Source organism: Globicephala melas, chromosome 10, assembly GCF_963455315.2.
Source record: "Globicephala melas chromosome 10, mGloMel1.2, whole genome shotgun sequence".
Taxonomy (NCBI): domain Eukaryota; kingdom Metazoa; phylum Chordata; class Mammalia; order Artiodactyla; family Delphinidae; genus Globicephala; species Globicephala melas.
The window spans coordinates 60,390,082-60,417,631 of NC_083323.1; the positions used below are offsets into that span (position 1 = coordinate 60,390,082).

At 41.1% G+C, this 27,550-nt stretch overlaps 1 protein-coding gene across 5 annotated transcripts; it reads right to left on the minus strand.

The window, feature by feature from the left end:
- Positions 1 to 219: 219 nt before the first annotated feature.
- On the minus strand, positions 220 to 27,300 carry EIF4B (eukaryotic translation initiation factor 4B). 5 transcript variants are annotated; one of them, XM_060305841.2, is made up of 15 exons: positions 27,129 to 27,300; positions 18,876 to 19,013; positions 17,410 to 17,618; positions 15,272 to 15,388; positions 13,378 to 13,432; positions 12,560 to 12,694; positions 9,862 to 9,999; positions 9,586 to 9,759; positions 6,362 to 6,590; positions 5,076 to 5,182; positions 4,044 to 4,257; positions 3,456 to 3,511; positions 2,774 to 2,882; positions 2,433 to 2,502; positions 220 to 2,296 (listed from the first exon to the last, which is right to left on the minus strand). In XM_060305841.2, exons 1-15 carry the CDS (start codon positions 27,139 to 27,141, stop codon positions 2,219 to 2,221), a joined length of 1,842 nt encoding a protein of 613 aa, XP_060161824.1. In that variant the 5' UTR covers positions 27,142 to 27,300; the 3' UTR covers positions 220 to 2,218. The 5 variants fall into 5 exon arrangements, with proteins under 5 accessions (XP_060161824.1, XP_030722767.1, XP_030722765.1 ...); XM_030866907.3 differs by having other exon boundaries at positions 220 to 2,299; positions 2,774 to 2,879; positions 5,091 to 5,182; positions 27,129 to 27,295; XM_030866905.3 differs by having other exon boundaries at positions 220 to 2,299; positions 2,774 to 2,879; positions 27,129 to 27,295.
- Between the last annotated feature and the right edge of the window lie 250 nt (positions 27,301 to 27,550).

A 27,550-nucleotide genomic window follows, 5' to 3' on the forward strand; every position in this document is an offset into this window, starting at 1 on the left:
TTCCTCTTGTACTCCCACCCTCCACCTGCATAAAATGGTATCCAATACTGAGAGGGAACTTCAGAAAGGGGTGTGTGTGTGTGTCTGTAGAGCAGAGTATCAATAGGGAGTGGAATAGTGTGTGTGTGTGTGTGTGTGTGTGTGTGTGTAGAGCAGACTATCAATAGGGAATGGAATAAAAAACACAGCATGAGGCATGCACGCCAAGACACTTAAGCATTCAAGTGAACTTTAAAGATCAGATTTATTTGGAGAAAACAACAAACCCCACAACCTAAAGGATGGGATTTTACATCTCAAGACATCTCCCAGGTATTAAGTCTACAGATTACAAATCATTTTCATAGAAGATATTTTTGTACAAATTTTACATGTATTGAGGAGCGGGTCATAAATCCCTGTTTTAACAGGGTGGCAGGGTAGAGGAATGGGGGAAAAAACAGCTTTTTTGGACACATCTATTTGGAAGCAGACATGAAGAGGGCAAACCCTACTTTTTCATCATCTATAGCAAATGGTTAAAAAAAAAATACCCTCTCAACCTTGGGTATCTCTAAAAGCCACTTCCTAGCTACTACCCACTCCAAGCCAATTATTTAAAGTTACTTCACTTGGTATGTCTTTTATGTCCACTGGGTAAATGATTCATTATGCTCACTGCTGCAGCACTCATAAACCAGCACCCCTGCACGGCTGTAAAGGGTCTAACCTAGGACTGATGCGAGAAGAGACCAAGGTGTCTTTCCTCTGCAGGTACCAATATTGCCTGTAAGGACACCATCTGTTGAGCTGACAGTACCAAGGTGCACATAAAAGCAGGCAAGTAAAGCTAGTGTGTTGCAAGAGAAGCCAGGACCTTGTGAAATTGTTCTTCTCCATTATCATTTATTCTCTCAAGGGGATGCTAAAAAAACAGAACCAAAAAAAACACACATTGGTCTAGGCCACATTATAAATCCAAACATTGGTGTGGGATTTCACTTGGAGAGAAGGAAACTTTTGTTTTTTAAAAAGCCCCTCAAACCCCAATCAAGGTTGTAAGAAAGGCTCCCAATTTAACCACCCTCGCTCACCACCTAAGACTGGTAATTCTTTTCTGAGGTGTAAAAGGGGTCAAAGCAGCAGGAGCACGAATGGCTGGAGGGAAGGAGTGTCAAAACATGAAGGAGGCAAGATTTGCTTGAGAAAAAGCAGTGATGATTCCTCATTGGACAGCTCCCAGGGGCTCTAGAGAATGCTTAGGAGGTCAAGTATGTGACTTAAGCAGAAGCTGCCTGTAGGAAGGTTAACAGGAAAGATGAACATAAGATGATGACAAGAGTCTAAATTTTTAAAGCTCCAAGATTTCAACAGAATGTGGATATATTTGAACTTTCAGAAGGGACAGGGTTTAAGAAAGGGTGAAACCAGGACACATAAAAGACCTGGGAATTCCCACAACCCCTAAGTGCTTCCTGCTCCAGGAGGTAAACGATTATGTGTTTACTGGAGGTCATACCATTTTCCCTGTTACTGGTGCAAAATAATTCATCAAATCCCCAAGCTTCTTTTCAAATCACGATTTCCCCATTTACTTTGGTCACCAAACAGTCCTATTCTTCAGTGGCCTGTAGACTCACTCCCACCTACCCCCCTGGGGGGCACAAATGAAGGAACTCCCCCTTAGGCTGGCCCCAGTAACTCAGAATTAAATAAGAGGTGGGGCTGGCAGCCTCCTGGAGACTAAAACATCAGAGACTAAACCTACCTTGCCAAGAATGGAGAGTTTATTCAGATACTGTTTGCTAATTCATGTATGCCACAACGGGATAAGAATTAAAGGTAGAAACCTCACACTCTTCCTTATACCTGCCTACTGCCCAACTAGATTCCAGACACTGCATCACTATCACTGCCATCTTGCTAAACGGAGGCCCCTAGGCACTAATCACACAGGCAACTGCACGTGTCATAAAAATGCACCACAACTTTAAACTTACAGCATTAAAAGCTGTACGCCTCTCTCTGGCTACACTGGTGAGTCTCCAGTTAGTTCAATATTTTAAAGGCTGCAGCAGCATGCAAAAGAATTTCATTTTCTTTTTTTAAAAAAAAAAAAGTTAAGAAAGGTATCCAGGAGATGGTGAGTTTTATTTTATCTTGTCTGGATAGAGGTTTGATTTGCTCTCGAATGTTCCCGGGTGGTGAGAGACTAGGAGAAAGCACAGAATGCAGAGGTCTATTCGGTGTAATCTTCTCCCTCATTTTCATCTTCACCATCAACGGCAAGAGCAGCATACTTGCTTGCAGAACTGAACTTCTGTAATAGACACAATCGATAAGAACAAGCAGCAATGCCTATTTCCAACCACTCTGTTTGCAGCCCCAAATGTACAGGATTTCAATGGCAAAAGTAAGCTACAAGAAGTTGAGGGCAAGTCTTTGACACTCACAGAGGCTGGATCTTCAGCTTTCTTTGGCTCAGGTGCAGATCTGGAGTCTTGATCCTTTTTGCCATCTTTCCTGCAGAGACATGAACAACTTTAGGAGAGGACTCTCCCGATACTCACAAGCAGTTCTGACGTACTGAATAGGCACCTCCAATCAACAGTTCTGGCTATCTAGACATTTTGTAATCTAGATTCTCAGAATTGTAACTGACTATATTGGTTGACTTCAATGGGTTCACAGTGGGAGATCTGGCAAGGCTTGGAGAACCAAGAACTTTCTCATACAAAGACACAGGTATCTAGCATCATATCAAAGATTACAAATGAGGAGGGAACACACGTACCTATCTGACTCCTTCCAGAGGTCTTTGTTCCCTCCATCTCCTGGACCACGGCTGGAATTTCCACTTTGGCCTTTTGGGGCACTCACCCCATCTACTTTATTTTCATCTGCTTGAGTGGAGACACAAAAATAAATGGAAGTCAGTAAAATAGACACTCTTCCTCTCCCAGGTTTCCCTTAAGCTGAAGAGAAGTGTGCCCATATGTACTGAGGGAAATGAAAACTACCCCCAATCCAGATTTCCTTCCTAAGCCCTTCTTCCCTTCTATTATCAGACACAGACACACACACACACCGCAAACAAGATCCACTAAAAAATTCCACCGTGGGGTTATGCCATCATAAAAAGCAAAGTGGAAATAAGGACTATGATGCTGTGTAGTGACCTTGGCCTTGCAGATGGCAACATTTCTAATCTGGACTGAGCATGTCAATTTCCTTCCGATTCTTTTTTTTTCCCTTTCAAAGAAATGTTCTACCGGGAAAGGGCAGGGCTCTATGTTTTCTCCAAAGAGGCTGCTCCTGCCCTCTACTGGAAAGAAAAGGCAGACAATCAAAGAACCTTTAACACAAAAAAATGGGTGCAAAATACAATGATATTCAGTATTTTGTGACTCCTCTATGGGGACTTTTTTATCTAGGCCTCTATCTGGGCGAATAACCTATTCCCCTCTTGGCCTTACCTTTCCTTACTGGTCCTTCCTCAGATGGTTGAGCTGGAACTACTTTCCCTCCACCACTAGAAGGAAAACATGTAATCACATCCATCAGCTATCTTAGGGAAGGAACAGATGAGAAACTTCTACTTCAAGTGAAGTTTTACAGAGAACCAAAAATACATACTTAATGCTGTGAAACATTAAAATACGGGAAAGCAACAATGAAAGCAATTATGTGAACTTGACCAAATGTCATGTCCTTTAGAATTATTATAGTCATGCTAGGTTAATCTTATCCCTCTACTTTACAAATGAGCATCCTAAAACTTAGGGAAGTGATGTGACCCCCAAGGCTGTACTGCCAGAACGTGGCATTGGCGGGTTCCGATTTATAGTGAGTGCAGATTGAGTCACCAAAGTGATGTTAACCAGCTATCAAAACTCCAGAAAACTGAACCACCGGCACACCACAGAATTTGAACTATGACAGCAAAGATGGCAGAACTTATCAGATGCCATAAGGCCAGTACCCCACAGGGCACCTTCCACCATGATAGCACAGCACTGAAGAGTCTATAGCCAACCAACTGCTATGTTTCCAAGCTGACTCACCTTGTAGGGGACTGCTGCTCTGTGTCTGAGCTCTGAGATCGAGCAGGAGGGTTAGAACTTCGCTTCACCCAAGCATTCTCCTTTGGTGGAGGGGCTGGCATTACCTTTAGAGGCTGTTCAGGTTTGGGAGGCTTAGAAGTTGGAGACTGACAGTCTTCCTCTTTATTGGGTGTTTCATTTTCTAGAGACTTCTCACTCTCTCTCCTTCGTGCATCTGTGAAGTCAGAATGGGAAGGTCAAAGCATCAGGAGAAAAGGGCTTATTGGACAACAATCTATTAAGACCTCAACAGAGTGGCAAACGGTCCACATCCGAGTTTACTGCTTTTCATCGTTATTTTCTTTTTTTTTTTTTTTGCTGTACGCGGGCCTCTCACCGCTGTGGCCTCTCCCGCTGCGGAGCACAGGCTCTGGATGCGCAGGCTCAGCGGCCATGGCTCACGGGCCTAGCTGCTCCGCGGCATGTGGGATCTTCCCAGACCGGGGCACAAACCCGTGTCTCCTGCATCGGCAGGCGGACTCTCAACCACTGCGCCGCCAGGGAAGCCCCTCCATCATTATTCTTAAATACAGACCTGCTGAATTTGATTCCCAATAGATACAATTATCCCCAAACTGGTTTCCAAATGTCCTCTGGCGAAAATGTTTTACTGATGCAAGAGAAATAGGAAAAATAATGACACTCCAAGGATAGCTATCTGACCTCTCCTAGGAATGAGAATTCTTTATTTTAGGATTATCATCTTTCTGTATTCTCCATGTTAGAACGTTGGCACTTGAAGAAGGATACACATGTGTGTGTGAAGGGGACCTACAATGAAATTGTAAACTCGAGGGACCACTGATCAACTTCCACATAGAGGCTCAATGCACAAGTGCACATACACCCATAACAAAAGTCTCTTCTGGTACACATTTCTCAGACTTTTCAAAGCAGATGTGAAAGTCAGATCAATCTATGCTAATACTCCAAAATCTCTGCATAATTTGGTTATGGATAGGTTATGGAAAAGGGCAATAATAAGATACCCACCCTGGTCTGACTTACTTCTGCCAGATGTGGATGAGGTCCCCGTTTGTGATGACTCACTTCCTGTCCTCGATCGTTCCTGAGTTTCTTCACTTCGCCAGCTTGGGTGTCTGTATAAAAGAGATTTGACAAAATACATCATGTCCAGCTCAGTGAAGGCCACCTTGGACCCATGCCGACACCTCAGGAACTATCGCTTATTAATATTTTATCGTGCTGGCTTTATTTACGTGTGGGTGCATGCACCTGTCTCTTTTGCGCAAACCGTTTGAAAGCAGCAGACATTAGCATTCTTTGGTTCTAAATACAGGTATCCCCTGCTTTTCCAAAGTTTCCTTTACGCCACTTCACTTTTACAGAAAGATCCATATATGCTGCTGCTAACCGAAAGAAATCCAAAGAGGATTTCTGCTTTTACATAACCTACATAATCTACGACTCTGCCCTCCCTTAGTGGTAACACAATTCCGCAAATTGCTCAAAACCGGGCCTAGCTTTTCAGCGTATTATAGGAGGTGTCTACCCTATTGGATGTCATGCCATCTTTTTAATAATAAACACTCCTTTACACTATCCTGAAATAACAGATAATATAACCAACATACACACAAATAAAAATAACTGGAAAATAATTTACAGCCTACACTTAGTATCAGTGAAAACATTTTGTCTACTCCATCCCTAATAACTTGAAAAGAGGTAAATCCATTCACCTCACTATGGTGGAGTTTTACTCTACACAATAAAGCAGGGTTTGGCAAATTTTTTCTTAAAGGGCCAAATAAACTTTATTTATAAAAACAGGTACAGGCCACAATTTGCAGACTCTTGTATTAAAGTACCACCAGGGCCCAGGAGGCCTTTCGAAAATCATGAGGGATAAACAACAACTCTTCATCGGGTAAAGAAACTTTCCCACACGCTGCAGACCACCTAGCAGCCCCACCCCCCACACACTAATGCTAGTAAGTGACAACCAGTAACACCCACATGAATTTTCCAAGTGCCCCGTGGGGATGTAAGCCCCCCATTAAGAATCACTGGATTGGGGACTCCCCTGGTGGTCCAGTGGCTAAGACTCTGCACTCCCAATGCAGGGGGCCCAGGTTCCATCCCTGGTCAGGGAATTCGATCCCATATGCCACGAATAAGAGTTTGTGTGCTGCAACTAAGACCCGGCACAGTCAAATAAATAAAATAAATAAATGTTAAAATAAAGACTCAGGATTAAAAAAAAAAAGAATCACTGGATTCATGGATGTGAAATCCGTAATACAAGACCACCTCACCTCTCCCGAGGCCGTCGTTCTAGTTTTGGCTCATCCAGCTGACGCTGCAGTTTCTCCTGTTCCTTCTGTAGCCGCTCTTCTACTTCTCGTTCTCTAGCAGCTGTGTCAACAGGCTTTGCCCCTCCAAAGATAGAGGCTGCTCGACTGGACTGGGATGTGCTAGCAGAGGAATCATCTTCCTTAGGAGTACTCCGAGGCTTTAGGTTCAGTTTGGGTCTTTGGGGGGGACCTAAGTTAAATGAAAGTCTAAGTAATAGTTTTTGAAAATCATCAGAAGCCGATGGCTGAAAGCCAGATTTCCAGACATACCTCTTAACGAAATGCTTTTTGGGATTCAGATTAGTGAGTGGCCTAGCCAATCCAGCAAAGGTAAAAAGGGAGATCATTTAAAAATGGGTGGCCCAAAGAGCCAAGTCCAATTAATCTTTCCACTACCACATCCATGATGCAGTACCAGACTGAGGGAAAGACTAAAAATAGTAAAAATTTCAACGGTAAATTAAGCATTTATCATGATTACTATTATCTGGGGGAAATTTTTTGACTATAAGATATTGGATGAAAAGTATCTTGTTAAAAAATGTGGTCTGGAAGATGGATTGCTTCAGTAGGTTAAGACAAACTTGTAACAGTATGATGCGGAGGCTCTAGTTCTTATATTCTTATCTCTGGGTAGAATATAAATTTGATGGTGATTCATAGGGCAAAGCATGCAACACCGAACATTAGAATATAAACTGTAAGGGAGTCTGACTTCTTCCTGGATCCAAGTTGTCAGAATATTTCAAGATAAACCTGAGTGCTTCAAGGATATTGTATTTCTCAAAATCAGTGTTTATTCTAAGTATTTCAGACACAAAATACATAAAAGATATAAAGAAAGCCTGTGTACATCAACCACCTGACACCACAAAAACCACTGAAGCCTCCCGATAACATGCTTAGTGCTGCGCTGTCTTCTCATAACTAGTATGCTGAATTTGGTATCTATCATTCTTATGCGTCTTTGGTCTTTTACTACATATCTATGCAACTGCAAACAAAGAGGGTATTGTTTAACAAGATTTAAATTTTCTACAAGGGTTTTAAGTTGGTAGTTTATATAACTTCCGAGATACATTTTTCATCTGTATAACCCTGCGAAGAGCCCATTACCTATGTGAATAGGGTACAACTGGGGTCAGAAAGAGGCACTCATTGAAGTCACACAGCTAACACCTGGTGGACCAAAGAATGAAATCCACGTTATTGAAGCAATTCCACTGCTCCTCCCACTATGGTACACAATGTCTCCTTCTTCCTTTGGTAATTTCGTTTACCTACTCAACAAATAACTAGAACACCTATATTTCAGATACCATGCTAACGTCTGGAATATGATGGTTGGGCAATTTTTGTGGAAGGGATGGAGACAACACTGAAGAGGTACAGCAGTGAAGGCCCTTGTACGTCAGAGGTACAAAGGGGTATCTTTCAGGCCATGAAGAGACAAGATACAGTTTTAGAAGGAGGAGAATAACCTAATTAGATATCGTTTCAGAAAGACTACTTGGGCCAACGTGAAAATGGAGTGAGGCAGGGAAATGTTAGTAACGTGGGCACAGCAATGAAGTCTGAACAGAGGTAGTGGCAGTGACCCTGAGGACAAGGGGGGCAGATCTTAGAAGGAGTTGGGGGTTTGATCATCGGGGGGAAGGGGGGCTGGAAATCAGGTGTACAGACATTGGGGAAGGCAAGAAATGGCATGAGAGGCAAAGGTCAGTAGTCAATGAAGACTACATCTGAGCCTCGACTTTTCTCACAAGTAAAGGGAAGACGATAACTGTACATCTACCACATAGAATACTTAAATAATACCTGTATGAGCACTCAGCTCATTGTTGGTGCAGCATAAACGCTCAATAAATGTTAGCTATTATTTCCAGGTTTCTTGCATGGAAATAGAGGAAACAGATATCATCAATGCTTTTAAGAATAAATTTTAGGGACTTCCCTGGTGGCACAGTGGTTAAGAATCCACCTGCCAATGAAGAGGACACGGGTTTGAGCCCTGGTCCAGGAAGATCCCACATGCCACAGAGCAACTAAGCCCGTGTGCCACAACTACTGAGCCTGTGCACCGCAACTACTGAAGCCTGTGCTCTTAGAGCCCGTGCTCCGCAACAAGAGAAGCCACAATGAGATGCCCGCGCACCGCAATGAAGAATAGCCCCCGCTTGCCACAACTGGAGAAATCCCGTGTGCAGCCACCAAGACCCAACACAGCCAAAAAAAAAAAAAAAAAAAAAAAAAGCCACTGCAATGAGACACCCACGCACCGCAAGGAAGAGTAACCCCCGCTCGACGCAACTAGAGAAAGCCCGTGCACAGCAACGAACACCCGTTGCAACCAATAAATACATACATACATACATACATACATACATAAGATGACATCACTCAAGTCAGAACAACAAATGGTGGCCATTTATAATAATTTTTGAGAGGTCAGAGTTGTAACACACTGTATGTTTTATATAAATGATACAATATCAGGGGCATAATTTTAGAATAGGTACACTGACATCTCACCATTAATTAATGAGTATCAACTACTTGGTATCAATGGCATTGAAATAAGCAACACCTGGTTTTTAACCCACAGTGCCAACCAATTACTGGCTATGAGACCATGTTTGAGTCTCATTCCTTCACTTGAAAAATGGGGCTAAAACAGCCTATTTTAAGTGAGATCATACTATAAGAATGTCTGGCAAATGTTTTTTCCTTTGTTTATACAATATAAATTTTTTTTTTTTTTTTTTGGTACGCGGGCCTCTCACTGCTGTGGCCTCTCCCGTTGCAGAGCACAGGCTCTGGACGCACAGGCTCAACGGCCATGGCTCACGGGCCTAGCCGCTCCGTGGCATGTGGGATCCTCCCAGATCGGGGCACGAACCCGTGTCCCCTGCATCGGCAGGCAGACTCTCAACCACTGAGCCACCAGGGAAGCCCCAATTAAATTTTAACTGAAAAAATCTATATGCTAAAACAGGTTAGAACTAGACTTTATTTCCATTATGTCCATTTTTATCTGATGCTCTTTCCATTATGTTCCAATGCAACCTTTACTATGTGTAGGTTCTATCTGTGCCCACTTAAGGGATCTGAAACATAACTGAAAAATTCCCAACCAGTTCCTCTAGCGGTAATGCCCCATTAAGTAAGCAAAAGCAAATGATTACCTCTATCATCTCGCCTATAATCATCCCGAGAGTAATCGTCTCTGGAGCTCCATGACCGGTCATCTCGTCTTTCGTATCTGTCTTCATAGCGGTCCCCGCCTCCTCTGTAGTCATCATCCCTACGGTACCCACTACCAAATGCTCTTCTGCCACTGCCTATCCTGGAATCGTAGCCTGTAAACATATCCCAAATTGTGATCATCACACTGGAAGGGAGAAGGCAAGAAAGGAGTTCTTAAAAGAAAGCAATTTAACTTAATTGTGTTTTACAACGACCTCTATCATAGTCTCTGCTGCCTCGGTCATCATAGCGATCTCGGCCCCCGTATCGATCCATGTCCCGGCGTGGGCCATCACGGTAACTGTCCCGATACCCATCACGATATCGGTCTGAATCGTAACGATCTCGATACTCTAGAGAGCAAAGAGACAGGTATCATCATTCCTTTTTCTTTGACACATACTGATAAGAACAAACATAGCCCATTAGGTCAGTTTGTTTTCATGACTTCATATTCACTGCTGTGTCTGTTTTTATTTAAAAAAAAAAAAATCGCATTATATCCAAGGTAGAAGAATTTGTATTGAATTAAAGTTTCCTTGGTATTTATTTTAAAAAGTTCTCCACTAATTCAATAAATGTTGCTGGGCTAACAATTTAGGAGGGAGTTAGGGGAGAGAAAAATCTCTATACAGTAGTACTGCCTTATGTGTGGTTTCACTTTTTGACATTTCAGTTACCTGTGGTCAACCAGTCCAAAAATTTTAAATGAAAAATTCCAGAAATACACAATTCGTTAAGTTTTAAATTGCGTGCTGTTCTGAGTAGCATGATGAAATCTCGTGCCGTTTCCCTCCAACCTGCCCGGGATGTGAATCATCCCTTTGTCCAGCATACCCACGCTGTACAGTATAGGACAGTAAGATATTTTGAGAGAGAGAGATCAGATTCATGTAACTTTTATTACAGTATACTGTTATGTATAGGAAAAAACATAGCATAAAACATAGGGTTCAGTAATATCTGAGGTTTCAGGCATCCAGGAGGGTTCTTGGAATGTATCCCCACAGATGAGGGGGCGCGGGGACTACTTTATATCCCATAATGAACTTCCAGGATTAAAGATGTGAATACTAAAAATGTAAGCACAAAGCACCAGAAGAAAATATAGTTGGAATCTTTCATGCCTGATACCAAAGAACCAAAGACTACTTAAAAAGTTTAGCATGGAGGGAATTTCCTGGTGGTCCAGTGGTTAGGACTTCGTGCTTCCACTGCAGGGGGCCTGGGTTCCATCCCTGATAGGGGAAGTAAGATGCCGCAAGCCACGTGGCCCGGCAAACAAAAAGTTTAGCACAGAAAAACAATACACATACCACAAATCTGAGAGGCAAACAAAATAAGAAAAATATATGTAACATATGACAACTGGTTAATTACCTGTTACTGCTTAAGTAACAGAAACTAAAACGGGACATTGTTTTCTACTGCCCAAATGGAAAGGTTAAAATAAATGATACATCTTGTAGTGGCAAAGTTTAGCACAATAAGTCAATTCCTACTCTGCTGAGTTAAAAATAGTTCAAAGGCCTTGAAAGTTGTTTCGGAACTATATACTAAAAGATTTAAAAAACATGTATACCCTCTGGGCCAGCAATTTAACTTCTAGGAATTTAACCTGAGCAAGTAACTGGACACTTTATACAGATATACATATAAGAAGGTTCTTTGGATTGTTGTTTATAATATTAAAATCGTTGCATGCTATTTAGCTTCAGGTGACATGTCAGAAACCCAGATTTTTATATGGAAAAAAAAAACCCTCAATGTCTAAACATGAACCAATTAAAAAACAAAACAAAAAAACTTAAAAGACATTTTGAGTTTAATTGTGAGTAGCCCTAAGAAGTATCTTAGTTTTATGACAGCTTCCTTTTAAAACAATGGTTTCATTTTGCAAAGGACATCACTTTGTCTACGTGAACATTCATCCGCAGGTAGTTTAAATTTTAAAAATTAAGGGACTTCCCTGGTGGTCCAGAGGTTAAGACTCCGCGCTTCCAGTGCAGGGGCAAGGGTTTGATCCCCGGACCAGGGCAGGGGGGATGCAGACGGACAGGGGGACGACACTAAGACTCCACAAGAGGCTTGGCGCGGCCAAACAAAACAGGTCTTGAATTTTATCCTTGTCATCACATGTATGTTATGCTATCAAATATTCTATTATATAGACAAACCACTACTTAGTCATTTCTTTTTTTTTTTTTTTGCGTTACGCCGGCCTCTCACTGTTGTGGCCTCTCCCGTTGCGGAGCACAGGATCCGGAAGCGCAGGCTCAGCGGCCATGGCTTATGGGCCCAGCCGCTCCGCGGTACGTGGGATCTTCCCGGACCGGGGCACGAACCCTCGTCCCCTGCATCGGCAGGCAAACTCTCAACCACTGCGCCACCAGGGAAGCCCACTTAGTCATTTCTTTACTCAAAAGAAGGTCCTTTCCATTAAAAAAAGAAATGACAGTGTTGAGTCTTTCTTCATGTATTTCAATAAAGTTGTAGCATTTTCTCCACAAACGTTTTACAAAAGCTTTTATTGGATTTAGGTGGTGTGTGTAAAAGTTTATCCCAGCTCCTACCCCATGACATTCTCTACTCCCCTTCTCTAAATTACATTTTATTTGCATATTGTTTCTCTCGCTTGGTTTAAATAATGTCCAACAAAGACAGTATTTTTGTCTGTTTTGTTCACTGCTGTATCCTGAGCTTACAAAAGTATCTGGCACGTGGTAGACATTTAGTATTTTTGAAGGTAATGAATTTTCTGCTATTTTAAAAGGCATCTTAAATTTTTTTTCTGCATCTACTGCTACCCTCCTCTTTATCTGCTATGGTGATCATCTACATTAACACATTTGTCCTATTACAAAACAACCCCCCAGAATACACAAGAAACTAACTAGATAAAAATGAACTTACTGTCTCCAAAGCTATCATCACCTCTTCTAGGTGGGTAGTCATCAAAGCTGTCTGTAGCAGGACGGGCCCTCCAGTCTGTATCTGTTTTGTCAGAATCCCGATTTCTATCGCGGCCAAAAGAACGATCATCCCTGTCTACAGATATATAAAATGAAAAAGCTCAGGTTAGCTCACAAAAACTTCTGCCAGCTCTTTCTCATATGCACAGAGGCCCCCTCCTGCCCCCACATACTGCACTTCCTGCTTACCCCACAGCGTCATCACGAAGTCGCCCCAGGCCCCGTAAGTGTACTCTCCAACTCAACCAAGTGACTCCCTTCCTCACATTTATTCCTACTGGTTTAATGCTTACCTGTCTCATCTTCTGGATAGGCATCTTAAAATTTTTTAAAGATAGGCCAGGAACCCCCTGAAATATACATGAATCAGGCTCCTCTTGTGTCCAGTGTGCTGCTAAGTACGTAATCTATTTAGTATATATTTAACGTTCATCTAGGTCAATCAGGGTTTCTCAGTCTCAACACTACCAACATTTTGGGCTGGACAATTCTTTGTTGGGGCGGCTGTCACACGCATTATAGGATAGTCCCTGGATGCTATTAGACGTTAGGAGCCCTCCCCACAGTTGTGACAACCCAAATGTCTCCCAAAATTGACAAATATGCCCTGTGAAGCAAAACCATCCTCAGTCAAGAACTACTGCTCAAGGTTAAGGTGGCCCCCACTATCTGCCTCTACTACAAGTTTCTGGGGAAGGGCACCTCTGCTTTGTCTTCCCAGGACCGTGACAAAACAAAACATTCAATCATCTTTCCTACCTTTATCCTGTGCTTGATCAGCAACGTCCACTCGAATTCTCCTGTTACCTAGAGACTGAGAGCATAGGACCATATTAACCAACCTTTTGCCCCATTATGCACAAATCCCATGAGTGACCTTGAACGTCTGGGCATAGCAGAAGCACTGGGGGAAGGAAGATAAAGGAAGAACACTGTAATCTAGCCAACACTACAATTTGTTGGCTAAAGAATCCTTTATAAAGACTTGAATATAAAATAACCCCTTAGAATTAACATTTAAGTTGGGCTTAAATGAATGTCAGGTCAATTGTCTTACTATTTTTATAAAGTCAAACCTCACAGAATAGATTTAACTTTTTAACTATCACAGGCAATTTGTCACATGTAATAAATTAAAAACATTTCTAGACAACTAGCTAAATAAAAGGTATTATTTGGGTCCAGGGCAATTATGCATTCAAACATTTGTAGAGTCCCTACTATGCACCAGCAAAGTTGCATAAAGCATGGTCTGTTTATCATCTCAAGTTCTTTCACTCAGTATTACCTTACGATAAATCAGTTCCTCCAGGATACCCTCTGATTTCCCTTTCCCACATCACTATTTATATACTTTGAACCCAATTATTTCTACTGATGATATTTTTCTCATTTCATAGTAGAATCTACAGTTGAAGAAGGATAACAATGAAATTTAGTTAAGAACACCTGGAATTATATTGAATACCACTATGATGATATCTCTAAATACAAACTAACTCCCAAGTCTGGACCATGACAACACTATTTAACAGTCAATTCAGCAAACTTCAGATAATAACAATTGTATGGTATTCTTTTTCTTATTCAGACTGAGAGGTAAAAGTTAGTAATGTTACCAAAACCTAAAATGACCTGAGAAGAAAAACTTTCAAACAACTTTTTCTTTTCATATATTTAACTAAATACATGAATTTTATTCCTATTTGACATCTGCTTCAGATTATCATGGTGGTACTCAAGTTATGAGATAGGAAAAATATTTTAAGAGGAGTTGCTTTCAATCACGTCCAATGGCAGACATGGACCATAGAATTACGGCACAAATGGCATTGGAAATTACCTTCTCAACGAACAATGAGATGTTTCTGGAATTAAAAGAGAAAAAAACCAGCCTTTTTTTCTTTCGATATATAATCAGTTTGATTTCTAAAGTCACTCACTAGAGATAAAAAAGCAGTTCTTGGATTAGAAACTTCCATCACTAACAAGTAACTAAATGTTTCAATATCCTGCTCTGGCTAGCCTAGGAATCCCTACCTGGCACCAATCACTTAAATAACTGTATTTCAATTAGATTTAATCTCCATCCCCCCTCATGTATTAACAGCTAAATCTCCTCTCCCCACAGAACCTCTAGTGTCTGGATTAAAAAATATCTATGGGCAATGTTACAAAGCAGGACTGAATGTTTACTGTCATTCTCCTGTAACAGATTCCCAGGAGAGCCCTCTTAAAAATAAAAAATTACTTCCCTGAAAATGAGGTAACGTCTTTAAATACTAAAATAACATGATTTTTCTATTTGCCTTGATCCGGTCATATTATTTTGAAGAAGCAAAGCCACAGAGCTGAGGCAAAGCTGTGCGTAAACTAACGTGAGATTTTATTAAGGACTTCGTGGTGGATTTCTTCACAATTTCCCACCTAAACACATTCCTGAATTACTAGGCCCTGCTGAACTTGCAGAAGGGAGGTGTGACGTGCTAGATGTTGAATGTTAACCGGTATATTGATAAATAATCCAGGCTTTTCTTCGTAGGTACTATGGGACCCTTCGAAACAGCTATTGACCTGGCCTAAAAACTATCAGTTTGATAAACACAAGAGTTGTTAGCTCCCAGCCCTCACCTCCCACCCTTAGTTTATTTACCTCTTCATTGAGGCTCAGGGCAGTGAACAAGGAATCCAGGTCCTCAAACTCAGCATAACCAAAACCTTTCAACCTCTCAGGATTGCTGGGTTCACGTGGTAAACGCACTGCACTGATCTAAGGAGGAAAGAAACAAAAAATATTTCCTAATTCAATGCTCTTGTTCATTTATCATCATCTTCTTTTTTTTTTTTTACCATTGTGTATGCAGTGGATTTCTCGGAAGAATACCCAAGAACCTGGCTGTCTCCAGGATGAAAACCGGTACAGAGGGATACAAGAGAGACTTCATCGTATACCCTGTTAAACCTTTTCAATTTGAACAATATGAATATAACCTTTAAAAAACTAAGGAGTTCAGTGTATTCCTTGTACCCCTGACTTCTGCTTCATTCTACATTTCTAGTTTTTAGTTGTTTTTCAATTAAGAGGAACTGCCTGTGTTCCACAATTAGTTTATTTCCAATTTTTGTCTCTCAGAAATTTGACTCAGTTTTTGCCAAAAAATTTTCTGGGCAGTATATTTTTTGGCAAGCTGACTTACCTGAGAAACATTACTTACTGTCTTCATTATTAATAGCCTGGCTGAATCAAACACTGGATTGTAAACCCTCACGATACTTACCCCTTCTGCCGAATTCTGAGATGGTAAACCACTGAATTGTACTTTTCACTTTTTATGTCTGTTTTCTTACTCTTTTTACTTATTTCTTCATTTCTCCAATATTTTGCATATATTCAAGCTATCTTTTGCATCACTGATTTGATACTTTATTCTGGGCTCCTGAGATATAGATTTTGTCACAGTCGCTTTTAAATTCTAGTTTAACTCAACTTATGAGGAGAGCAGGAAAAGGAACAAAATAAAAAGGGAATAAAATAAAAGGAAGTAGCTACAGACCAATTCTAGAGCATAAAGGTGAAAAGCCTGAACAGGCCAGAGATTATTCAACACTCTACGGAAGAAAGAGGCTACTAGAGAGGAATCCAAAACAGGCCATGCTTCTAGATGTACTACATAATTAAACAGAGAGTAAAATTTGTAAGTTGTTATCAAAAATAATCACACAAGAAAAGCCAGCTACAGAAGTTGATGGCCCATTGCAGAGAACAGGATCTAGTAAAGAAGTCAACCAACATAGCAAAAGCGAAGGAGGGTTGACATATATACACTAATATGTATAAAACATAACTAATAAGAACGTGCTGTATTCATAATAATAAAAAAAAAAAGCGAACGAGGGAGGGACTTCCCTGGTGGTCCAGTGGTTAAGAATCCATCTTCCAATTTAGGGGACGTGGGTTTGATTCCTGGTTGGGAAACTAAGATCCCAGGTACCGCGGGGCAACTAGGCCTGCGAGCCGCAAACTAGACAGCCCAAGCACTCTGGAGCCCACAACTAGAGAAGCCCACATGCCGCAATGAAGACCCAACGCAGCCAAAATAAAAAAGTGAAAGAGGGAGCAGATTCTTAGAAGAAACCTAGTTTTTAATGTCTTCTCTTCAGCAAAGACTCTGGAGAAAAACCGAATAGAATTGGAAATTATTACTCATTCTTCCATTTTTGAAATCCTAAGTATTTTTCCATCAAAGTTTAGAAAAAGGATTCTTAGCACCTCACACTCACTTTTTCGTCTTTCTGGAAACTTCTAGGTGTTTTCAAACATCCTGCCTTAAGCTTTTTAAGCAAGTCTGTGAATCCCATTATATGTGAACAGACTCTGTTAATAAAAACTACACATCTGCTCAGTTAAACGTATTCATATAAAAAATTAAAATGTAATTTTGATATAAGCCTGAATGTCAAGAACAGAACAGCTGAGTTCAGAGAAACTTTCTTCCACTTTCCAATGTTTAACTGGGTATGTCACCTTTAAATTTCATAGAGAAGGGATATATATTTTTGAGAGATTCTCTCTATATCAATAAGGTATTAAATTTGCTGATAAGACTGTCCAACTGGTTTTGGATGAGAACATTCTCAGCCAAAGGGCCTAAACAACACTAAATTACATACCTGTTTCTTCCAAGTATAGACATAACCTCAGATCCTTTCTCAACACAGAAATTCAGAGACATTCACTACCCATACAGTACCCTCCATATCTAGTTAATTGCCTAAAACCTTTACACTTACATTTAATCCTCTAAAGAATTCCTTAATGGAGTCTTCTGTCACATCATAGGGCAGGTTCCCTAGAAAAGCAGTGTAGGGTGGTGATTTGGGAAGACGGCTCCGGTCGATATTGGGTTCCCGAGCAGCCCGTGGAGCAGTGGGCAGGATGGAACGGTCAATTGGAGGTGCCCTATACACGTCATCATCATTACTATGCCAAGTGGTTGAAACTAGGATAGAAAAGTAGACATAAGAAATTAGAAGAAACTTCCCTTACTGCCGCTGTAGAATAAGAGGACATATGCTAAGCGCCAAGTATTAAATAAGCTATATCAGGAAATAAACAGATAAAAAGGGTAGGGGGGTTCAGCAATAAGGACCCTTTACAGACAAAATGCTTCTGAAATGTCAGAATCAGATAGCAATGCAAAGACTCAGTACTATTTACTGCCTCTTTGTTTCTAAGTATTTCAAGGCCTTTCAAGGCCCAGGCTTTTGTTAACAGAATCATAACTTATTCCTTATGCAGCAGAGAAATGAGAGAATATCAATCACTATTTATGGAATGTTACCGTGTGCCAGGTACTTCGTATTCATTATATCCCAACTCACCTTTGTAATAATCATGTGAGTTCGTTTCCCATTTTACAGAAAAGGAAACTAAGATTTCAGGAAGGTTTTGTAACTTGCCCAAGGTCACACAGATGGTAGTGTAGTAGGATGGTAATCTTAGTGGAGCTAGGAGATACTGTCCCTACTGCACTGCCCATGAATTTGTACTTCAGGTATCAACACTTATGGAAAACATGATCTAGATGAAATTTCTTGTTACAAAAACAGGTCACAAAAGAAAAAGTATTCTTCTGTTTGCAATTAAAGCTTTTAGAGAAAAATGATGGGTGATCAGATTTACGTCATACCCAATGATCTTATAGCTCCTACTTGTTCCTGGCTATTCCTTGAAGGCACAAATTCAAATGATACCCCAATGACTCTTCTGCATTTTCCCACCATAATTCCTAGTCCTATTCCTTTTCCTCAGACCAGTTCTGTTTACCCAGGGACGCCCTGACTTCATACTAATAGCTCTTAGAACAAATTATTCCTTGACTCTTGAGTATAAAGACCGTATAGGTTAATACTGCATATTACTTTATGAGGACATCACAGAATTTCAGACCTAAAATAAAATAATCTAGTCCTTACTTTACAAATGAAGAAAATAAGGCTTAAAAGGATAGTACGCTGAGAAAGCCCTGTTACTACAATAGCCAGAATTAGCACTAAGCTCTCTTGAATCACCACTTTAGCCCCTATCACAAACTCTTAGAGCCTAAACCTAAGATTCTACAAAATACATAAACATAGGTTCTACAAAATTAGTTAAATTCCTTCCAAATTACATGTGAGAACAATTATTGTGGAACAGATTTTGTCTAGAAGGTAATGAAAATTCCAAACACGACGGAAAACAAAAGAAAAGTTACCATCTCCTTCTAGGTCATCTGTTTCATCAGCCCAGCTGACTGGTTTGGGGACATAGGTGCTTCCTCCACCAGTCCCTCCATCCTCAGCCAGGAAGTCTGTTAGGGAGATAGTCTTCCCCTTCTTATTCTTCTTTTTTGCTATTTTAAAAGGGCCAGAGAAAGATTATTCATCAATACTTGGGTATTTACAGAGTTGTACAATGCACTATTGTTAAATGTATTTATAAAGAAAGCAACAATAAATGCCCATCAAAGGTTCAGATTGTGGTACATTTCTGTGAAAGAATTCCATGCAGATATAAAGGAGAAAGCACAATGTACTGGCACAGAAAGTCCGAGATGTGAAAAATAAAAAGTTACAGAATACATATTATGTAACTCCCTCTTTCTTTTAAAAAATTTTTTTATTTATTTTATTTATTTATTTTTGGCTGCATTGGGTCTTCGTTGCTGCGCGCAGGCTTTCTCTAGTTGCAGCGAGCAGGGGCTACTCTTTGTTGCAGTGCGCGGGCTTCTCATTGCAGTGGCTTCTCTTGTTGTGGAGCACAGGCCCTAGGTGTGCAGGCTTCAGTAGTTGTGGCATGAGGGTTCAGGAGTTGGGGCGCACAGGCTCTAGAGCACAGGCTCAGTAGTTGTGGTGCATGGACTTAGTTGCTCTGTGGCGTGTGGGATCTTCCTGGACCAGGGCTCGAACCCGTGTCCCCTGCATTGGCAGGTGGATTCTTAACCACTGCGCCACCAGGGAAGCCCCTATGTAAGTCCCTGTTGTTTAAATATACATTATGCATACGGATGCAAAGGGGTCTAGAAGGGTTTTCAAACTTACTCTGGGAGTAAAACTGAGGTGGGGGCAGCAACCTTTTATTTCCTACTATATTCACTTGTGTAGCATTTGAGATTTTTGTAGGTTACTACATTTATTGCTCCTGGGACACAAAGAAATAAAACAAAATCCCTATCCCTAATAATATATTCTGTATGACACTTTGGAGAATTGTTTGATACTCGTAAAATAATCACATGAGGAAGGAATCATTACTATCAATTTACAGAGAAGGAAACCAAGTCTCAGAGAGGTTAAATGACCATCCTAAAGTTACAGTGATATTAGATGGCAGAGCTAGAATTAAACCTAAGGTTTTGGATACCAAGTCTAGGGCTCTTCCCATGGGAGCCCCAGCCCCTAAGAAGCTTGTTATTAGTTCTATGGCAGGTTATCACAACCAGGGCAAATGTACTCACTGTCATTTGAAAGTGTTCAAATTGTAAGACTCATATACACAGCTTGATTTCTCTGCCCTCTAGGGGAAAAAAAAAAAAAATCTCCTTCCCTACCTTAATACCACATATGAAGATATTATACTAAAGGGAAAACATAGGAAATCCCTAAGAACCAACAATTTAAATGTTTCCCATGGTTATGAAATCTTTAGGAATCTCTAAATGGCTCCACTTAGTGGCCTGACCTTGGCTCTTTAACTCTCCAGCCCTCAGAACTTCTGAGATGGCACCCACCAGCAGCTAACGCAGAAGAGTTGAAAGGACTAACTGAAGTTCTAAAACTGGCCCCTGAGAACAGCTGTGACATAATTAAGACAAAAAACAAGCAGCTCTGCTGTTAACAAAGATCATTTTCATGGCTTTTATAATGATGAGTTCCTCCTCCATGTTCCAATTTTCAACAAATTTTCCATCCAAGAGGATGAAGAATCTGTAACTCGATGCACCATTTGCTTAACTGAATGAAGATTGTTCTCTCACCTGGTACCTGCCTTTCCTTTAAAATACCATTTTCAGGAACTAAAGACCTGCTTGCTACGAATGTTATGAACATTCTGGACACAATATGAATTAAATTCATATATAAAACAAAGGGAAAAGGTATACCTCAATCAAACTCTTATTATTCTTATGTTGGACTTGACCTCATTTTGCACACTGAGATTATGGTCTCAATGTGCAAACCAGACAAACTTGGCTGTAATTATACAGAGGAAAGATGGTCTTGAACGTGAAGTTTCCATGTCTCTCTCAAGTGACTTAACACTAACCCTGCTCCAAAACTATAATTTATGATCACCAGGTTATATTTTTGATCTATTATATGCTTTGAAAGAAAGCAGCTATGCAAAGTTTAAGTCCTATAGCACTGATATTGCTCCTAGCTCATATGCAAAGGCCTAGGGGAAATTTTAATTTGAATAAGACATAAAGCATACCTCTGTGGTAGAACGCTTATAATGTATAGGCTTATTTTAGTTGTCCAATTTAAAAATAAGTGTCTGGGACTAGTATGATGCTAGCTAGAGATCTTTACCTTCATGGGGCTTAAGGTAGTATCATGATCTGTCTGGTCACTGAGAAAATAAAAATAGAATTGGTGGTTAGTCATACAATGAGGTCAAGTCCAACATAAGAATAGTAAGAGTTTGACTGAGGGATCCCTTTTCCCTTTGTTTTATATATGAATCTAATACCAAAACAGCACAGTCTGGAATTAACCTGCCCTTTGGTCTGATTCTGGCTTACATCAATTTTCTAAATCAAAGTTTCTCAACTTTTACCCCTTGACTCTTGACAAACAAGTCTCACACTCTCCTTTAATGTTATTTGAAATTTCAAAATAATAAATATCATGACAAAGAAAAATATTAAAGCACTGTTTTAGAATGTCTTTTCAAATCATACATCTCCCTCTCCCCTGATTCTGTGACTGGCCCCTCCAAAAACTTCTGGCTGAGAATCACTGTGGGATGATGGACAGTCTTCAATTAAAGACAGGCTAAAATTCTTCCACAAGATCCCTAACTTCCGTTTCTTTAAATCTAGCAGCAGCATTGACTCAATCACAATATAAGCAGATTTAAAGGAACAAGTCTTTAAAAAGTAAAATGAATAAACCTAAATGTTTGTTCCACTGTATTTTATTTCAGTAACCGAGAAACAATGTTATCTAAATCCTCCTTGTGCTTTGCTCCTTCAATATCTAGGTCCATTCCATGTTTAGGATTTCAACAATGTTCTCTTCTTTATAAGTAAAGCATCATTTAATGCTCTAGGGGTATCAATCCCTTGATACAATGATTGAACTGGTCCAACTCTTAGTTTTCTTTAAATCTTATGTGAATTGGTTAAAGTTAAACCAACCACCTGGTAAACAAAACACACTCCAATTATTTAGGACCAAATCCACATGGACTAAGAGGAAAAAAAACCATATGTCCCAGAAATTTTCTTAAATCCTCTAACTGCCTGCTTGTCTCATTACAATTGTAATTTATTCACTAAGTACTAGGTTCTTGTGAAGGTCTTTATATACTCATCTAGGTTAAAGAAAAGATCTTACAATTACCGTCTTCTTAATTAAAAAAACAAGCTTTGTTATGACATATAAAAATAAATACTACAACTGATCAACTTAACTCTTTGTTTCTCAATTTCTGTATCACTGACATTTGAGGTTGGGTAATTCTGTGTTGGGGGGCGATGGGGTGTCCCGTCCATTGTATGATATTTAACAGCATCTCCAGTCTCGACTTAGATGTCAGTAGCAACCCCTCCACCCCACTGTGACAAAAATGTCTCCAGACATTGCCAAATGTCCTCTGGGATGGGTGAGACAAAACCGCCCATGATTGAGCACCACTGCTCTAAGTGGTAATTTCATATCAATAAATAAGTAGACAAACAAAAGGAAACGTTAGCCCTATATAAAGCACATCAGCAGAAAAGTGACCACATTCAACCAAGTCTTCAGGACTATCAGGCTGTAGCAAGTAAAAATGCTTCCTTTATTTTTCTCAGAATGTTGTCCTGTTAACTCCATTGTATTAGTAATAAAAGCACGAACTGACAGACACTGGAGTGATAAAATCTGTGGAAGTGCTGTTTTCCTTAAACAAAACAGAAGACACCTTAAAGTACTTTAATCAATAAAGCTTATTTGTTGTACAATGCAGCCCTACTTCTCCATCTTTCTTAAACTAGTATCTCTTATTTAGGAAGGAGAATTCACATAGCTCTTAACATTCAGAAAAGTTGTCAAAAATTCAGTTTCTTAATTTTAGATCTTGCCAGACTAAGTCCCACTTACTTTACAGGGTTATCAAGTCTTCTGAATGTGTTAGCAACTACAGACTAGGAGGGCTTCCCTGGTGGCACAGTGGTTAAGAATCCGCCTGCCAATCAACGCAGGGGACATGGGTTCGATCCCTGGTCCCGGAAGATCCTTAGCTGCCGCGGGGCAGCTAAGCCCGTGCGCCACAACTACTGAGCCTGCACTTTAGAGCTCACGAGCCAAAACTACTGAAGCCTGCGCACCTAGAGCCTGTGCTCCGCAACAAGAGAAGCCACTGCATTGAGAAGCCCGTGCACCACAAAGAAGAGCAGACCCCGCTCACCGCAACTAGAGAAAGCCCACGTGCAGCAACGAAGACCCAATGCAGACAAAAACAAATAAATAAGTAAACTTACTAAAAAAAAAAAAAGACTAAGTAAGTCAGAAAGTGTCATAAAAGCCCGTACAAAATCACAGCATTATTCATAATAGGCAAAAAACTGGAAACAATCCAAATGCCCACCAACTGATGAATAGATAAATAAATTGTAGATGTCCACACAACGGAATTGTCAATAAAAAGGAACGAGTATCCATACATCCTACAATATGGATGGATGAACCCTGAAACATGCTAAGAGAAAGAAGCTAGGAACAAAAGTCCACCCACTATATGATTCCATTTATATGAAACGTTCAGGATAAGTAAATACAAAAACCCAGTAAGATTAATGGCTGGTGAGGGGAGAAGAGAAATGACTGCTAATGGGAAAGGCGTTTCTTTCTGGGAAGTGAATCCTGCCAGTCTCCAGAATTAAAAGCTAGTTAACGATCAACAAATATTTCCTTAAAGAAACAATACTGTACAAATGCAATCTACTCAAATACCAGAGTGCCTAGAACTGAACTAATCTGATTAGAGCCCAGCACAAAAAGATATTTCATACAATGCAGTACAGTATCATGATGTTGAGAGGCTTCAACCTTTACTATGCTACTGTTTAGCAGAGTAGAGAATAAAGTCTAAGTCAGGACCAATAAGCTCCACCACCTTGACTCCTATGTTCAGTTGTTATGGGACCTCTCTTCTCTGTCCAACTTCTTCATCTTGACACAATCTGAGGAAAATGCCACACTGTCTTTTCCTTACCTCTCCACACTACTCAATTTGATCACTCACATAAAATATATAAAATAAGTGTCCAATACAACATCATGCAGATAGATCACTACACAAAGTACTTGCAGCTTTTCTGTAAGAGAGGAGCTATAAAAATTCAAGAATAACTTCTTGCTTTGGGCATTTTCCTACCATTAGGACCACAGCAATATCCATTACAAACCTAAGAAACTGACTTTGGTGTGTGCACTTACAAATGTACATACATATACTTAATTACAAACAAGCAGTTAAAAAACAAACAAACAAACCCAAATCCTTAAGTTAACTCTTTCCCCCATGATCAGGAAAACAAATTCTAGGATGTTTTGAGACAAATACAATGTAGTAGGGTATCCTATCTCAAGCTATACATGGTATGTGACATACCTCAAAGCTGTATAAAAATATATACATTTTTAAAAAAGTGACATTACTTAGAAATATGTTTTACCTTGGTACTTCTCTCTGTATTTGTACTTGAATTTTCATAAGGAGTTTTAACCTTGGCCTTCTGAATCTGGGTATCTTACTCCCAGAATAACAAACATGATACAGGAAGGGATATGAAAATAGGTAATATGTGAACAGCATATAATAGCAACCACTGAAACTATTTTTCACCATAAGGGTCAGAATTGTATGAAAACAACCATTGGACACTATCCTCACCCCATAAAAAATAATCAAGATGATACATATAATTCTGGAAAGTGTTATGCAAATGAAAGGCCTTGTGTGGGCATAGATACGCTATTTACAATCTCAAAGCAGTCTAGTCTCAAAAACTGTTAACCCATATCAAATACATTTGATCCCCCATAGGTAAGGAGAGTAGATTCAATAGTCAGCTCTGGGACACCTCCTGTTCTTGAAGTTCAATAATGGGTCACACTAGATACTGGTATTACTGCAAAGAATTTTTGGGTCTCACTTAACAGTAAAAGAGGCCTATGAAGTTTTATCATGTATTTTCACTAAGAAAATGTAAGATCTGTTTTTTCAACAAGACACCAGGCACCCTCAAGAAGTATACTGAAAATACACTAATTTTACGGACTCATTAATACAGTCATGTGGGAATACTGGTCACTCAACCAAGTCAATGCAATGGGAAAGGATTCAAAGTGGGGAAAGAAATTTGATAGTTTCTCAAGGGCAGACTGTCAGATGCAACCTTGCACCTCGATACTAGCATAAGTGTAACTTACACATACTACACAAGCTAAAGATTCATGGAACCCAATGAAATGAGATGAGGGCTTCCAGGCAGGTAAAGTGGAAGAACAGGAAGAGACCTCACTAAGTACATCCAGTTTAATCAGTCTGGATTTCACTCAATTCTGTAAAATGAAGGACAGATTGTTAATGGTGTCTTCCACCTCTAAAAATTCCACACAAGTTTTGAGAAAGGGAATACAGGCTTTTCTCTAGATTATGACACTAAGCCATCAGGATGGCAGATTCAGGCCAAATAAGTAGTTCAGATGAAGCTCTTGGGCAGCATCCCAAACTTAGGATGACATGGACGCCAACCTTGTTAGTTGCAAGTTGATAATAGAGAAGAGTGAGAAGTTTCAAAGATATCGACCTTACTCTGCCATCAGCACGCAGTGTGACCTGAACGAATCATTTCATCTTCCTCAGATGGGAGACACCAATATCTGCCTATGTTATCTCACAGAACATCAAATTATACAACATACAAAATTGCTAGGTCCACGTCAAGCGCTACACTAATAAAAGGTATTATGTTCAAATGCACCTCAATTTCCTCAAAGACATACATCTCTATGTAACAGTGGAGAGAAATCCGTGGTGAGAAATGAGTGTCCGGAGATAACAGTTGTTCAATAAATGTTCTGTAGAATGCAGGGTCATGCCAGGGAAAAGAGACCATATCTGCCAAACTAAAATTACTGCTACGAAATGTTGGCACAGCTCACTAAGTCCATCAGAAATGCAAGTAGACTTGCATGTCAGTGATATTCCCTCTCCCAAAGTCAAAGAAATCAACTCTAACCACTAATATTCTAAAAGCACCCCCAAGCAGTTGTGCAAATATCTTCCAAAAAAAAAAAAGCCCAACTCGACCACTGGGGCTATCAAAACTCGACCAAAATCAAAATGGAAGTTGTCAAGGGATCAGATCTTGCTCACCATTATATCTCCAATACCTAGAATCGTGCCTGGCACGTATATAGCTCACACTCAGTAAAAATGTTGACTGAATAAAACAGCCTAGAAGAAATGTAGGTCTCCACCCTGTTTCTCTCCTCCAACACGTGGGCGCCCCACACCGGGTTCCCCATCCCCATCTAACTCCAGTAACTTCAACCTCCAAACCTAACACATTTACCCTTGTAAAAATATAAGGGCCGGGTCACACTCTAACAGGGGAAGGTCAGAAAGTGGAAGGACCTAAAAAGAAAGCAACACAGGTGCGTAAACCTTCCCATCTGGGCTCTCGCGCGTGCTTTTAAGGAGCGCCCGTCTCCACTACCCTCGTCTCTTCTACCGCGCACGCGCACCGCCGCCTTCCCCCGCCCCTCCACCGACTCGCGCTCGCGTTCTAACTGCCCCCCCTTTATTCCCTGCCCCCACTCCCGTCCGCAAAGGCCTCGCGCCTCTGAGACCTGGTCTAGTGTGCACCCGTCCGCGCGCCAACCGCCTCTTTCCCTCCACCACGCCTTCACGCGGACACAGTGCTTCACGTCTATGCGAAGGCCTCACGTCTCCCGCGGCTCTTTCTGCGCCTCCTCCTCACTCCAAGTCAAGCCAGAGTCCACCATTGCTCCCAAGTCCAACCTCGCGCATACGGGGTGAAAAGGGTGTGAGGGGGAGGGGAAGGTGTCCTTCCCCTCCCCCCAAACATCCCGAGGCGATAACCTCACATGGCCTAGCCGCCAGCCTGCCGCAGCCCCAAAATCCGAAGGGAAGCGGTGCCGCCCATCCCCCGACTCCAGAGAACCAATGGATCAGGGTCGGTGAGTCGCTTTGGACGCCGGTCCTTGGCCGCGCTCGGCCGCTCACTCACCTGAGGCCGCCATGTTGGGAGAGGGAGAGAGAACGCAAAAGACCCGGATGGGGCAGTCACGTGATTATAGCGAGCGCGTCGGGCTAGGAGACGCAAAACTGGGAGGGGGCGGGGAGGCGAGGAGGGACACAGGAGGCGGGGCGGCGCTGCTCTGGGTTCGTAAAGCAGCGCGAGGAGGTGGCGCGGCGTCCGACGGGAAGACCTGCGCGACATGTGGCCAAAGGGGTGGGGCCTGGGCTGTCGCGAAACCCCGCTTTACGTAGGGCTACGCGCGGACGAGGGGCAGGGTCTGAGCCCGGGGCGGGGTCTCCTGATCCGCAGACTTCCGGCCGGTGCGGAAGGGGCGAGGCCGCGCTTGCAGGTTCCACCTCTCTGGCACCGAATGGCAGCTGGCTGGAACTCAGAATGGGCGTGCCACAATT

Excerpts from the sequence above, each read along its gene's own strand:
- EIF4B (XM_030866903.3), bottom strand. Across the intron at positions 10,000-12,559 it reads TGATGATAGCTTTGGAGACA|AGTATCGAGATCGTTACGAT; the intron begins GTAAGTTCATTT and ends TTTGCTCTCTAG. Across the intron at positions 4,258-5,075 it reads CAGAAGTAAGTCAGACCAGG|ATGCACGAAGGAGAGAGAGT; the intron begins GTGGGTATCTTA and ends CTGACTTCACAG.